General features: G+C 48.6%; 1 protein-coding gene across 3 annotated transcripts in view; it reads right to left on the reverse strand.

The window, feature by feature from the left end:
• The window catches only part of LOC102449639 (protein turtle homolog B), a 117,680-nt gene that overhangs the window by 32,884 nt on the left and 72,468 nt on the right, over nt 1–12,328 (reverse strand). For all 3 annotated transcript variants that reach the window (XM_006135118.4, XM_025190747.2, XM_025190750.2), the window contains exons 13-17: nt 6,796–6,971; nt 4,633–4,859; nt 4,202–4,286; nt 2,249–2,410; nt 347–392 (exon numbers count right to left, since the gene is read on the reverse strand). In XM_006135118.4, coding sequence (XP_006135180.1) covers nt 347–392; nt 2,249–2,410; nt 4,202–4,286; nt 4,633–4,859; nt 6,796–6,971 — 696 coding nt within the window. The remainder of the gene's footprint in view (nt 1–346; nt 393–2,248; nt 2,411–4,201; nt 4,287–4,632; nt 4,860–6,795; nt 6,972–12,328) is intronic.

Below are 12,328 nucleotides of genomic sequence, written 5' to 3' on the forward strand. Positions count from 1 at the left end.
ATTAATGATCCAACACTTCTTTTAAGGAACCACTTCAAAACTGGCACTACAATTCCACCTCAAAACAGACATCCAGCACTGCTCCCTTGGGAAATCTCCCAGGCATGCTTCATTGGTAACTATTTCCTCTGCTTCTGCTCCAAAGCCAGGCCGTCTCCTGCAGACTATTTCGTTCCACACAGTTAGGGAGACACCCAACACATCAGACACTAGGATCACCAAAGCTGAGACACTTCAAGTCAGATATTTCCATGTCATGAGAGTAGCATACCTATAAAAAGGTGCCTCCAAAAATCTACCAGCTAAAACATAGCCTGAGTGGCATCTCTAAGGCAGAGATACTTACGGAGACTCCAGACTCTTCCTGCAGTGGGTTATCGAGAGAGGAGGGTCTGGAAAAGAATAAAAGGGGCAGTGAAGAGAGAACGCTAAAAAGGCACAACCAGGCAGAAAGGAGGCAACAGAAATCTTACATCAACATCAAGGGGAAAAAAAAAAAAAAAGACTCAAGAGGCAGCCAGATTTTGGTTGATCTAGTGCTCTAATAGTCGCAAACAAACAAACAAACAACTCCAGACAGTTTCCTATCCATCCTGTGGTCACTGAATTATACACACTAGAGATAAGAGTCCACCCTCCGCAGGCCCAGCCAGTATGAATTTCTCTGCATTCCTTGTTCCAGAGCCAGCTTCCATCACTTAACAAGGGGGGTTCTGCCACTTCCTTTGGGAGATTCTCTATAGCAGGAGGGGCCAAACGTACTGACCCTCAGAGCCGCATACCAGAAGTTCAGGAGCTGCAGAACACTCACACCATGCCCCATGGGCAGCGCCCGCGGGGGCTTGGCATTTCATTGCCGTGGGGTGGTACCTGCTGGGCAGGCGCACCTGGCTGAAGGCTTGAGCTCTGGTGCCCCCTTCCATGGAGCTAACACCACGAGACCCCCACCTCAGTACAGGACAGAAGCCCCTGGTCCCGCCATCTTGCCAGAGGGCAGACTCATGAGCTCCCTCTCCCAGTCTGATTGGCAAAGAATGTGAGGAGCAGCATGGGGAGACTCCAGGAGCTGCACTTTAACTGCGAAAGAGCCACAGCTTGGACACACCAGTTATATCGTCTAAGAATACAACCCTTAGAATCACAGAGCTGGAAGAGACCTCAGGAGTCACCAAGTCCAGCCCCCTGCCCGAGGCAGGACCAATCCCAACTAAACCATCCCAGCCAGGACTTTGTCAAGCAGAGACTTAAACACCTCTAGGGATGGGGATTCCACCCCCTCCCTAGGGAACCCAGCCCAGTGCTTCACCGCCCAGTAGTGAAATAGTTTTTCCTAATATTCAACCTAGACCTCCCCCACTGTAACTTGAGACCATTGCGCCTTGTTCTGCCGTCTGCCACCACTGAGAACAGCCTCTCTCCATCCTCTTTGGAACCTCCCTTCAGGGAGTTGAAGGCTGCTCTCAAATCCCCCCTCACTCTTCGCTTCTGCAGACTAAACAAACCCAAATCCCTCAGCTTCTCCTCATAAGTCATATGCTCCAGCCCCCTCATCATTTTAGTCGCCCTCCGCTGGACCCTCTCCAATGCGTCCGCATCCTTTCTGTAGTGGGGGGACACAATACTCCAGATGTGGCCTCACCAGATCCTTCTCACACTGTCTGGTCCATGAAACACCAGTGATGCAAGCAACTGGTCTTGGTGGCCCTCAGAAGGACGTGACTTGAGAACCAGCCACTGGAGGGCTGTGGGAAGGAAGGAGTCTGCAAGCAGCTTCTCTTCCCCAAGAATGAAAAGTGCCCAAACCTCAACCCTACTGGTCTAACAGATTTGACCATTAGGACGGTCCCCCTGCCACGTCAGTCTAGGTACCGCTCTCAGTTTCTTCTTCATCCCCACCTTGCCTCCCCCATTTCTGATCACAAGAGGTTTTGGACAGCAGCTGAGGTTCTGATACAGCCAGACGGCATCTCCACTCCTACTCTGTTCTAACACAGCAGCACTTCGCTCAGAACTGAGATGTTGAGATTTCCACAAGCCTCCAGACCTCAGCACCCACTTCTGACATGATTTAATAGCTAACCCATCTGTCCGGATGAGAAGTGAGGAAAAATGGGGGAGGGGAAGGGCCAGGATCCAAACGGTCAGAGAGGAAGGACCGAGTTAGGACAAGCTTCTTCTCCCGAAGACAAAGAGCGAAGATTACCACCAGATGCCCCAAGGGGGGGGATGTAAAAGTAGCAGGACTCACCTTTCTTGCGCTTGAGCTTGCGTTTGCGTTGTTTGTTGACAAAGCAGGCAGTTAGTGTGCTGAAGAGGATGGCAGCAGCTAGAAAGCAGATGGTGGCAACAATGCCCGCCAGCACCGGTCGGGCCAAGCCTTCGTCTGTCAGGTCGGGTGGGGGGAATAGGTCTGCAGGAAGAGGGGAAAGGGGAATCCTCTTAAAGAAATGGTTGTCCCCCACCAGGGTCCTCATCACTGTCTGGAAAGTGAGGTTTGCATAGGGCATGTAAACTGCTGAGGGGATTGGTGCTGAGGTTCGGAGCCATTCCCTACCAGGTAATTGGGCCCAGAGTGGTAGTGAGTGAACGTTGTTACCATCAGATGCCTGGGAGGTGGCCTGAGAGGAGGCCTGTTCTAGCACCTGCTGTAGTAGTGAAAGGTTGCCTGGCAACATACCATAACCCTGACTTGCAGAAATCACCTCAAAGAGTGAAAGGTCCCTGTGCCCCCATTCACTCCACCTTTCTGAGGAGACCAAAGATGCTGGGAGCTTCCCAGGCCCGTGTTCATCTCTCATGCATAGCCATATGGTAAGCAAGCACCCCAGAGGTAACGTAAACACCGACCTACAGGATGTGCACTCACACTCTCAGTACTTACAGGCCACTGAGCGGTTACCCAACAGCTTTCAGATGAGGATGTTCAGTGGTTCCTGACCTGCTGAATTTGAATCAGCAAGCTTGGCATGAGTGGATTTGTAAGTGTTAGTGTACAATTTATGGGAAGTGATTTAACATGATTTATGCAAACTACATAATCTAGTCACTTAGTCGTTCATATCAGGGTTTGTAAACCTGTTATTAGCACCAGCTGGTAGAACTTTTTGGGGCTGAGATGGCAGTAAGTGACATTGTCTAGCTACACCTGGACATAATCTGAGGTCATCTACACACCCCCAGGCAAGCAAGTGCAGGCAGGCAAACTGCAGAAGAGGAAGCTAATCTTTTAAAAAAAAAAAAAAAAAAAAAAAAAAAAAAAAAAGTTACATCCAGCAAAATGTTTCTGCATAACACCACTTGAGGGCAGTGCTGGACCGGCTTTGCCCTGTACACTGCAGAATTGAGATCTCATTGGTCTCGTATTGTGCGCTGGTGTCATTTAGGTTCCCATCGCTCTTATTTGTGTCTCACCTTTCCTGGATTATATTTCCTTCCATCACAATGTGCTAAGTTTGACATGGTGGATTCTCCTGCAGTCTGTGAAATACACCTCTGAATGCAGGGCAGCAGTGTGCTTTCTTGGGCTGCTATACGCTGCAGTTTATGTGGAGCTACAATGCCGAACCGTGGTGCACTGAAAATCCCTATTTAGGGATATGCTCCCTTACTTAGTACCCTACTGTGCTGTTATTAGGGATATCAAATGCCATTTAATTAGTTAACTAGTTAAGGAGAGGGTGAGGGGAACATTCCAGTCCACGGGGCTGAAGTGCCTGCCCCCATCTGCAATGGCTGGACTGGAGCAGTCCCCATGCCAGGGGCAGATGCTGCTCCAGCCCTGAGGGGCTGCTGGTTCCCAGCCCACACAGGCTGGCAGTCGGCAGTGTTGTGTGGTGATCGGAAGGGGGCGCGGAAGCTGGGGTGGGGTAAGGCTGCTGATTCCGCCCCAGTGTGAGGTCGCTGTTAAGGTGATGCTCCACATCCCTAGTTGGTACAGTATCTAACACCATCTTTTGCTTCTGGCCTACGTGCAACCGTGTTGTGCCATCTTTCCTGCTCCAGGCTGCGCCAGTCTGCATAGTCCAGCAGTTGTTTGTGGACATAATCGTGGGAGTTGCAGAATATACCATTTCTAGTGAGGTCAGAGAGCCCACGATTCCCAAAGTACCCGGCAGCAGAGCCGGCACCTCACCACACTGCGCTACTGTTTCCCCCGGTGGAGCATGTGCTTAAGTTTTTTGGGGGCTGGAAGAACACTTACCTGTACTGGAGACACCTGCTATGTTACTGGGTTCACTGATGAGGTCCTGCATGACAGCCAGAACTCGGAACTCGTACCAGGTGTCCTACAGCACCAAACACAACACAACCACTAAGAAGCAGGTTACTTCCACATTTAGCACACCAGAGCAAATCAAGCACCAGGGCAACTTCTCCAGGCCAATGATGAGGCTCCTCAAAACTGTCCTACGAGAACTGCCCTTCCCCGGGCCGAAAGGGGAATATGTTCTTTACCGGGTCTATGCTTCAGGATACCAAATTAGCCCTTACTGTGGAAATAAGCAACAGATACCCTGAAAGTATTCCCCAGATGCTCTCCCAGGGCTGCAACACAGATGGTGAACAATCAGCTGTTGAAGAAAAGGGCCAATCCGGGATAAAAACCCCAAGAGTGCTCAGACAACCACTTACCTGAGACAAATCCTTGGCAAAAAAGTCGCTATCACTCCCCAAAATGGCATCGTCCAATATCTCCCACCTCTCCCCTATGCGGAACTCCATGATGTAATGGTCAATTGGAAAGCTGTGATTGGCTGGAGGAAGCCATGACAACAGGACTCCTTGCTGTGTCCGATTGGCTGTTAGGCACCTCGGTGGAGTAACCAGCACCAGGGGTTCTGGAGTTGTAACAGGGAATGCTGAAGACACACAGAGTAGGGAGGGGTTGGGGCAGAGAAAACGTTTAGTGGAATCAAGAAAAAAAAAAGAGCAGTAGGTTCTACAGCTGCGGGTTGAACCTCTCTAGGTCCAGCACTCTCTGGTCCGGCAACATCTGTGGTCCGGCATGATTTTAGTTGGCCAGATGCCCACTTATCGTGGGCATGGCCAAGTTTCCCACAGTCCCATAAAGTTTGTTTACAGCCACCAGGCCTGGCTCTCAGTGTTCTGTGCTGTTCTTTAGCTCTGATTTACCCCTACAAGTCTTCCGAGAGCCCAGTGAGCAGTGGAAGTGTTGGCGATGCTGCTAGACAATATTGACCGCCCATGGTCAGCAAATTCTCTGGTTTGGCACCGGTCAGGTCCCGAGGGTGCCGGACTAGAGAGGTTCAACTGGTAGCTACTTTCTTGAATTCATTTCAGTGTGCACGTATGCCTTTATCTTTTGTCAACCACGCACTGCAGCTCCAACACCACCTGCAGCTGTGCTGCGTAGGATTTACGCCTGAAGAGCTCTGACTCCACAGGCCTCCCGGCATACACCAACCACCTCCAAAATGCACAGGAAAAGACTGCACAATGGAGGCCCACTAAGGGCATTTTATTCCTCTCTTACAAGCACGGACCATCGGTTGCCCATCTGAGAGCGGATAACGGAGTAGAGGAATTCTGGTCTGATCCACTATAGCAGTTCCTATTGCGGTGTAAGAACTGTAGCCACAAAGGGATCTACAAGGTCTCTTTTCTGAAAGGTGCCAAGAAGTCTGTGTGCCAAATGTAAGGTACCACTGGACTCATTATCTGAACCAGACTAACATGGCTACCTTTGAAACCAAGAAGTCTGTATGAGAAAAGGAACCATCTTAGATAGGAGTCTAAGAAGAAAGGGGGGATATAGTATTACAGAGTCCATTCATTCCTGGAACTTTTGAGAGCAGCACAAGGAAACTAGCAGGATTAGCGATTCTGCACCATGACTTGGACCGAGATAGGGTGTACTTTACAACCAGCTAGTGCCTATGAATTTTAGTTACTACCAGAGTGGGCTGAACATGAAATGGAGACCTAGAGGGGAATGGTGCTGTGGTTTGAAACACCCAAACCAACCAGTCCCCACTCAAGACAAGATTTCAACGTTTATCTCTGCAATCTGGTGAATCCCGTAGTGCCTGACGAATAAGCCATGGGTCACATTAGTACTTGCACGGGCAACATCACTGAACATAACAATGGCCACAGTGGGTCAAAGGTCCATCTAGTCCAGTATCCTGCTAGGTAACCCAGAGGGAATGAACAAAATAGGGAATCGTCAAGTGATCCATCCCTTGTCACCCATTCTACTTTTGACAGACAGAGGCTAAGGACACTATTTCCACCCATCCTGAATAATAGCCGTTGATGGACCTATTCTCCATGAACGTATCCAGTTCTTTTTTGAACCCTGTTAAAGTTCTAGTCTTCACCACATCCTCTGGCAAGAAGTTCCACAGGTTGACTGTGTGTTGAGTGAAGAAAAGCTTCCTTTTGTTTGTTTTAAACCTGCTACCTACTAATTTCATAACCCAAGAACCCCCTAGTTCTTGTGTTATGGGTTCACGCAATCATTTTCCTGAATATACTTTCTCCACACTGGTCATGATTGTATAGGCCTCTGTCACATCCCCCTTTGTCTCCTCTTTCCTAAGCTGCAAAGTCCCAATTTTATGAATCTCTCCTTGTATGGCAGCCTTTCCAAACACCATATTTTTGTTGTCCTTTTCTGAACTTTCCATTGCCATGATACCTTTTCACTGACACCATTAACACAAGAGGGGACCTAATGAATGTGACCAAAGGACCCTTCCTCATCTCAGCACCCTTCTCCTATCTAGCAGCCCTCTGACTTCTCTTTATCATCCCCATGCTGTTCCAACTCACCTAGAGTGTTCACAGTGACCACCTCGCTGAAGGCGCTCGTACCGAGTTTGTTTTGAGCCAAGACACTGAACTGGTACGCAGTCTCTGGTTCCAGGGTGTCTACCTGCAGCCAGCTAGGACCAGTTGGTACCGGAAGAGACAGCCAATCATGAGGTCCAAACTGCGCTCTCTTCATCCTGGCAAGAGAGAAGACAAACAAACTCAAGTGGGGGGGGGGGGGGTTTGAGAGAAAGTCTGAATGAATGAAAGAAGACAGAGAGACAGAGAGCCAACCCCTTAAGCAGTAAGGGAACTACCCCGCATGCGGGATTGGGTTTCACATACCAGCAACACATGCGGAGAGTCTGCTGCCTACAGATGTGAACTGCCTTGAAACTAGGTCAGAGGAAAGAGGGAAACTGGGATTCAAATTGTTTGCTTGGCGCACAGGGCTCTTTACTTGGTCCCACTGTACACCCAGTTGGAAACACAACTTTATTTCCTCTTGCCAGCCCTCCCGCCAATATTACCCCAGACCCTTAACGAACAGCTCTTAGGATGATTGTCACAAATAACAGAACAGAGTCAGAACCTGATTACTGGTCATGACAAAAAAAGGACATTTTGTTGCTGTTTAGTCCTGTTATCACTGCCACAGCTATGGCAGGGGGAGAGGAGTCTATTCTGGCTCATTATTCATCAGCAAAATTAATTAACTTCCCAACAGACAATAAATATTTCCCCCCGCAGTGCAACCCCATTGGAGACATGGAGCCAAACTGTGATATCTAGTTCATAGGAGCAAGCCAGGAGTCACTCCAGGGAAACCAAGGGCGTGACTCTGGATTTACGGTTAGGACAAAGAAGAGCAGAATTTTATAGACAATTGCCCAGATTCTCACTTAAACCAAGGCCCATTTATACGGTCGGAGCGATGTAAAAGGGTTTAAAAGCGAGAGTCAATGTTATTTACATTTCAGAACAACGTAAAAGGAGCCTTTGCATAAATGAGAATACATTCCAATGGGTTTACACAGGCATTAGGACGACAGAAACGGTCCTCAATAATTTCCATAATTGGTGATTAAGCACAAGCCAGACTGAAGGCAGGGGAGGGGAGGATAAAAAAAATCAGTCAAGTTGGGATCTGATCTCAGGATTGAAGGGCTAGCTAGCAATGGCAATTGGGGGAGATTGTCCCCTCTCTCCTGCAAAAAGCTGCCTCTTCTCACTTGGAAACAAAGTGTTAGAGACAAATAAGGAAATACTGAATGCACTTTTTAAGAGTCATTTTTTTTCCTGACAGAACAGCACAGTTTTGGTGTCGTGTCATTCAGAACAGCTGCACTTTAAGAACATAGAAGGCAAATTCTCTGAAGTAAACTGAGCTCATCAGTTTCGTTTCTATCTCCCATCTTTCTCTTGATCTCCTTCTTCGGATGGTGGCTATCCTGGCCATTCAGAGAACAAAGGCTGTAGTTGTAATCCTCACAGACTTCTTCCAACTCAAAACACATGGGTTGTCACACTCTGAACACCACTCGAGTGCTAGACTAACCCAATACAGGATCCACGAAACCAGCCAGGAGAGCAAAGAAAAGGGGTGATTTTAATGAATCTAGTGAGATGGCAGGAATAACAAAGCTCAGTCAGTCTGGGAAGACAGGGCCCTCTTGTTTCTCAGCTGGCACCTGCCTCTTCCAATCACTCCTGTGCCATCTTCTCTTTCCCCACAGATAACGGGTAGAAGGCACCCTTAGCAGGTCTCCACAAAGGAAAGTTTCTGACCGCGGATGGGACCACCCAGAAAAAAAATGGGTATTTACTGCACAAGGTAACTTCTGAAAACATCCACTCAATATGCAGCAGCAGTCAAAAACCAAACAGAAATGTTAGGAATCATTAAAGAGGGGATAGAGAATAAGACAGAGACCATCTTATTGCCTCTATATAAATCCATCGTACGCCCACATCTTGAATGCTGCGTACAGATGTGGTCGCCTCATCTCAAAAAAGGTACCTATTGGCATCGGGAAAAGGTTCAAAAAAGGACAAAAATGATTAGGGTTTGGAACTGGTCCCACTGGGATTTTCCAGTTTAAAAAAAGGAGGCGACTAAAGGGGGACATAATAGAGGTCTATAAAATCATGACTGGTGTGGAAAACGTGAGTAAGGAAAAGTTATTTACTTGTTCCCATAACATAAGAACCAGGGGGTACCAAATGAAATCAATCAGTAGCAAGTTTAAATCAATCCAAAGGAAGTTTTTTCCCCACACAGCACACTGTCAACCTGTGGAACTCCTTGCTAGAGGAGGCTGTGAACACCAGGACTTTAACAGGGTTCAAGAAGGAACTAGATAAATCCGCGGAGGTTAGGTCCATCAATGGCTATTAGTCAGGATGGGTAGGAATGGTGTCCCTTGCCTCTGTCAGAGGCTGGGAATGGGCGACAGGAGAGGGATTGCTTGATGATCCCCAGAGTAGCGGCTCTGCATATGTCCCTTAACTGTACATTCTTAAGGAATGCAGTGGAAACTGCCATTGAAGTGGAACATGCTGTGACTGGGGGGGACTTCTGTCATGAGCTGCACGGCAGGTGGGAATACAAAAGGATATCTATTTGGTAATCCATTGACGGGACTGCTGCGTGCTTGGATCGTATGGAAACCCATACTCAGGGGGAACTGCAGGATGATTTGGTCCTGCCCAAGTAAAAAGTAACAACTCTTCTTACCTCTCAAGCGTGAGGAGACGCTTCTTTAGTATCCGTGTGGTTTAGGGGGGAAAAAATGAAGGCCGGTGTACGGGTTGATTGATGTGGAAGTAAGAGGCGACCTTCGGCAAGAACTTAGAGTGGAGTTGGAGTGTGACTTCATCTTTTGTGAAAACTGCGTGGGGCAGAGGTTCTGCCGTGAGGGCTGCTCTCTCACTAATGCACCTGGCTGCTGTGCTAGCCACTAGAAATGCCAACTTCATCGACACGTCGAGAAGGGAGCAGGTCACTAGCGGTTCCAATGGGGTCCTTGAGAGCTTTTAAGAGCACGCTTTAAATCCCCTGGTCGCACTTCCAGGTATATATTTTGAATTCCTGTGAGAAAGTTTGGTGATGACAGACAAGCCATCTTTAGGTTCGTGGAAAGTGGTGATGGCTGCCAGATGGACTTTCAGGGAGCTTAGGACTAGTCCTGACTCTGAGGTCCAAGATATACCCGAGGATTCTGGATAGGAGAGCTGTAGTGGGTAATAGCGGTTTCTGGTGACATCATAGGGAAACAAGCCAGTTAACCAGCTAAACATAGTTTAACTGGTTAACATTTAAATGGGATTTTACATCCCTCATGAGGAGTCGTACTGCTTAGGGCCCTGTCTGCTGCTCGGGACAGGAGAGAAGGGACTGAGGGAGCTGCATTGGGTGCACAGGGCACTACAGGGTACCTACTGAGCATGCACAGTGCAGCCGGGCACTGTCAGCAAAAGTCTCCAATTGCTAGTGATAGTCTCCAACTGCTTGAGTGGAGCATCTACAGACACCACTTGAGAAGAGCTGTTGTTACTTGACATGTACTGTGCACATTTACCGTCCACTGGGGGTGTATCAAGAAGAGACTTTTTTCAGGTCATAGCAAAGCTTGATATACTGTAAAATCCAGCGTGAAATAGGCCGGGCTATAACAGATTGCTCTTTAATCACCTCAGCAAATAGTCCGGGAGAGGATTTGAAAGACTGATGCAGGTAAAAATGTCACAGCCTCCAAGAAATGGAGCTTCTCTTCAGCTTTGGAAGAATAAGGCAAGGGAAGAACAATCCTGAACTTGATTTTCTTAAGAAAGCTAAACAGGCTTTTCAAGTCCAAATCACCTCTCATTAAGGATCAGGATGTAGCAGAAGTAGAAACGTGTCACTGGGATAACCAATTTTAATCACAGCTGTACTTCTTGCTGTAAAATAATACAATGAGGAACCTACTAATGTCTGTCCACCCATTTGGCAGAGGATGGGACAGAGGCAGGTCTTTGCCAAAAGGTCTTCTCAAAGTCCAATAAAGCTTAACTATTGGAAAAAGCAATTGTGGTGGGGTGGCTGCCACACTTGCACATAAAAGGGATTAAAACAGGCTGGAGAGAGAGAGAGAGAGAGAGAGAGAGAGAGACTGTGCAGAATCCAGCCAGTCAGGGGCAGGCTTATTAGAAACCAATCACAAGGCAGCTTGCTAGGACAGCCCTGATATAAAAGGCAGCTCAGCAGATCAAAGAGGAGTCTCTCTGGAGAGCAAGGGAGAATGGCAGCCTAAAGGCCAGCACCTAGGACAGAGCAGTGCTGGGCAGGCTCAGGGGAGCAATGGAGAGCACCTTCCAGCCTGATAGCTACACAGATCAGAGAAGAAGCAAGAGCTACGGGGAAGTGGCACAGGGAATGCGGGCAGAAGGCAGGCGGAGGGCAGCAGGTGGCTGCCACTTAGGCTATGTCTAGACTGCAAGCCTCTTTCAAAAGAGGCTTTTTCGAAAGATACTTTCGAAAAAGCCTCTTTCGAAAAAGAGCGTCTAGACTGCAAGCGGAACTTTTGAGAAAGCAAGCCGCTTTTTCAAAAGAGCGCCCAGACAGTCTGGATGCTCTCTTTCGAAAAACCCGTTTGCATTCAAGAACGCCATTTTTTGAAAGAGCACTTTCGAAAAAAGGCGTTCTTCCTCGTGAAATTAGGTTTACCGCCGTCAAAAGAAAAGCTGCGGTCTTTCGATTTAATTTCAAAAGAACGCGGCTGCAGTCTAGACGCAGGTGAAGTTTTTTCAAAAAAAACCCTGAGTCTGCACACAGCCTTAAGGTTCCCAGGGCTGGGGCCCAGGGCCTGAGTCCCTCCTCCCCTCAACCCACTGAAGGAAGCAGCCAAAGGACTGCAGCTTGCCCCCAAAAGAGGGGCTCAATTAAGAGGCTACAGCTTAGCGCTGCAGCTTGGCACTGCAGCATGGGTCTGGTCTGAAGACTGCCCATTCCCCCCGAAGGGATGAGAATGGAGTTGGGAGTGCAGTCTCTGCCCTGAAAAGACCCTGTGGTCCAGGAAATGATACACGTGCAGACAACGGAGACAGAGGAGAGACGGAGGGATTTGGATTTGTTTAGTCTGCAGAAGAAAAGAGGGAGGTGGGATTTGAGAGCAGCCTTCAACTACCTGAAGGGAGGTTCCAAAGAGGCTGGAGAGAGGCTGTTCTCAGTAGTGACGGATGGCAGAACAAGGAGCAAAGGTCTCAAGATACAGTGGGGAAGATCTAGGTTGGAGATTAGGAAAGACTATTTCCCTAGGAGGGTGGTGAAGCACTGGGATGGGTTCCCTAGGGAGGGGGTGGAATCCCCATCCCTAGAGGTTTTGAGGTCTCGTCTTGACAAAACCCTGGCTGGGTTGATTTAGTTGGGATTGGTCCTGGCTTGGGCATGGGGCTGGACTTGAGGACTCCTGAGGTCTCTTCCCGCCCTAGGATTCTATGACAACAGGTGAGACCCCAGTCGAAGGCGGCGCACTCAACGCACGAGACCTCACGGTCAGACTCACCAGCAGGA

Source organism: Pelodiscus sinensis, unplaced genomic scaffold (assembly GCF_049634645.1).
Source record: "Pelodiscus sinensis isolate JC-2024 unplaced genomic scaffold, ASM4963464v1 ctg35, whole genome shotgun sequence".
Classification (NCBI taxonomy): domain Eukaryota; kingdom Metazoa; phylum Chordata; order Testudines; family Trionychidae; genus Pelodiscus; species Pelodiscus sinensis.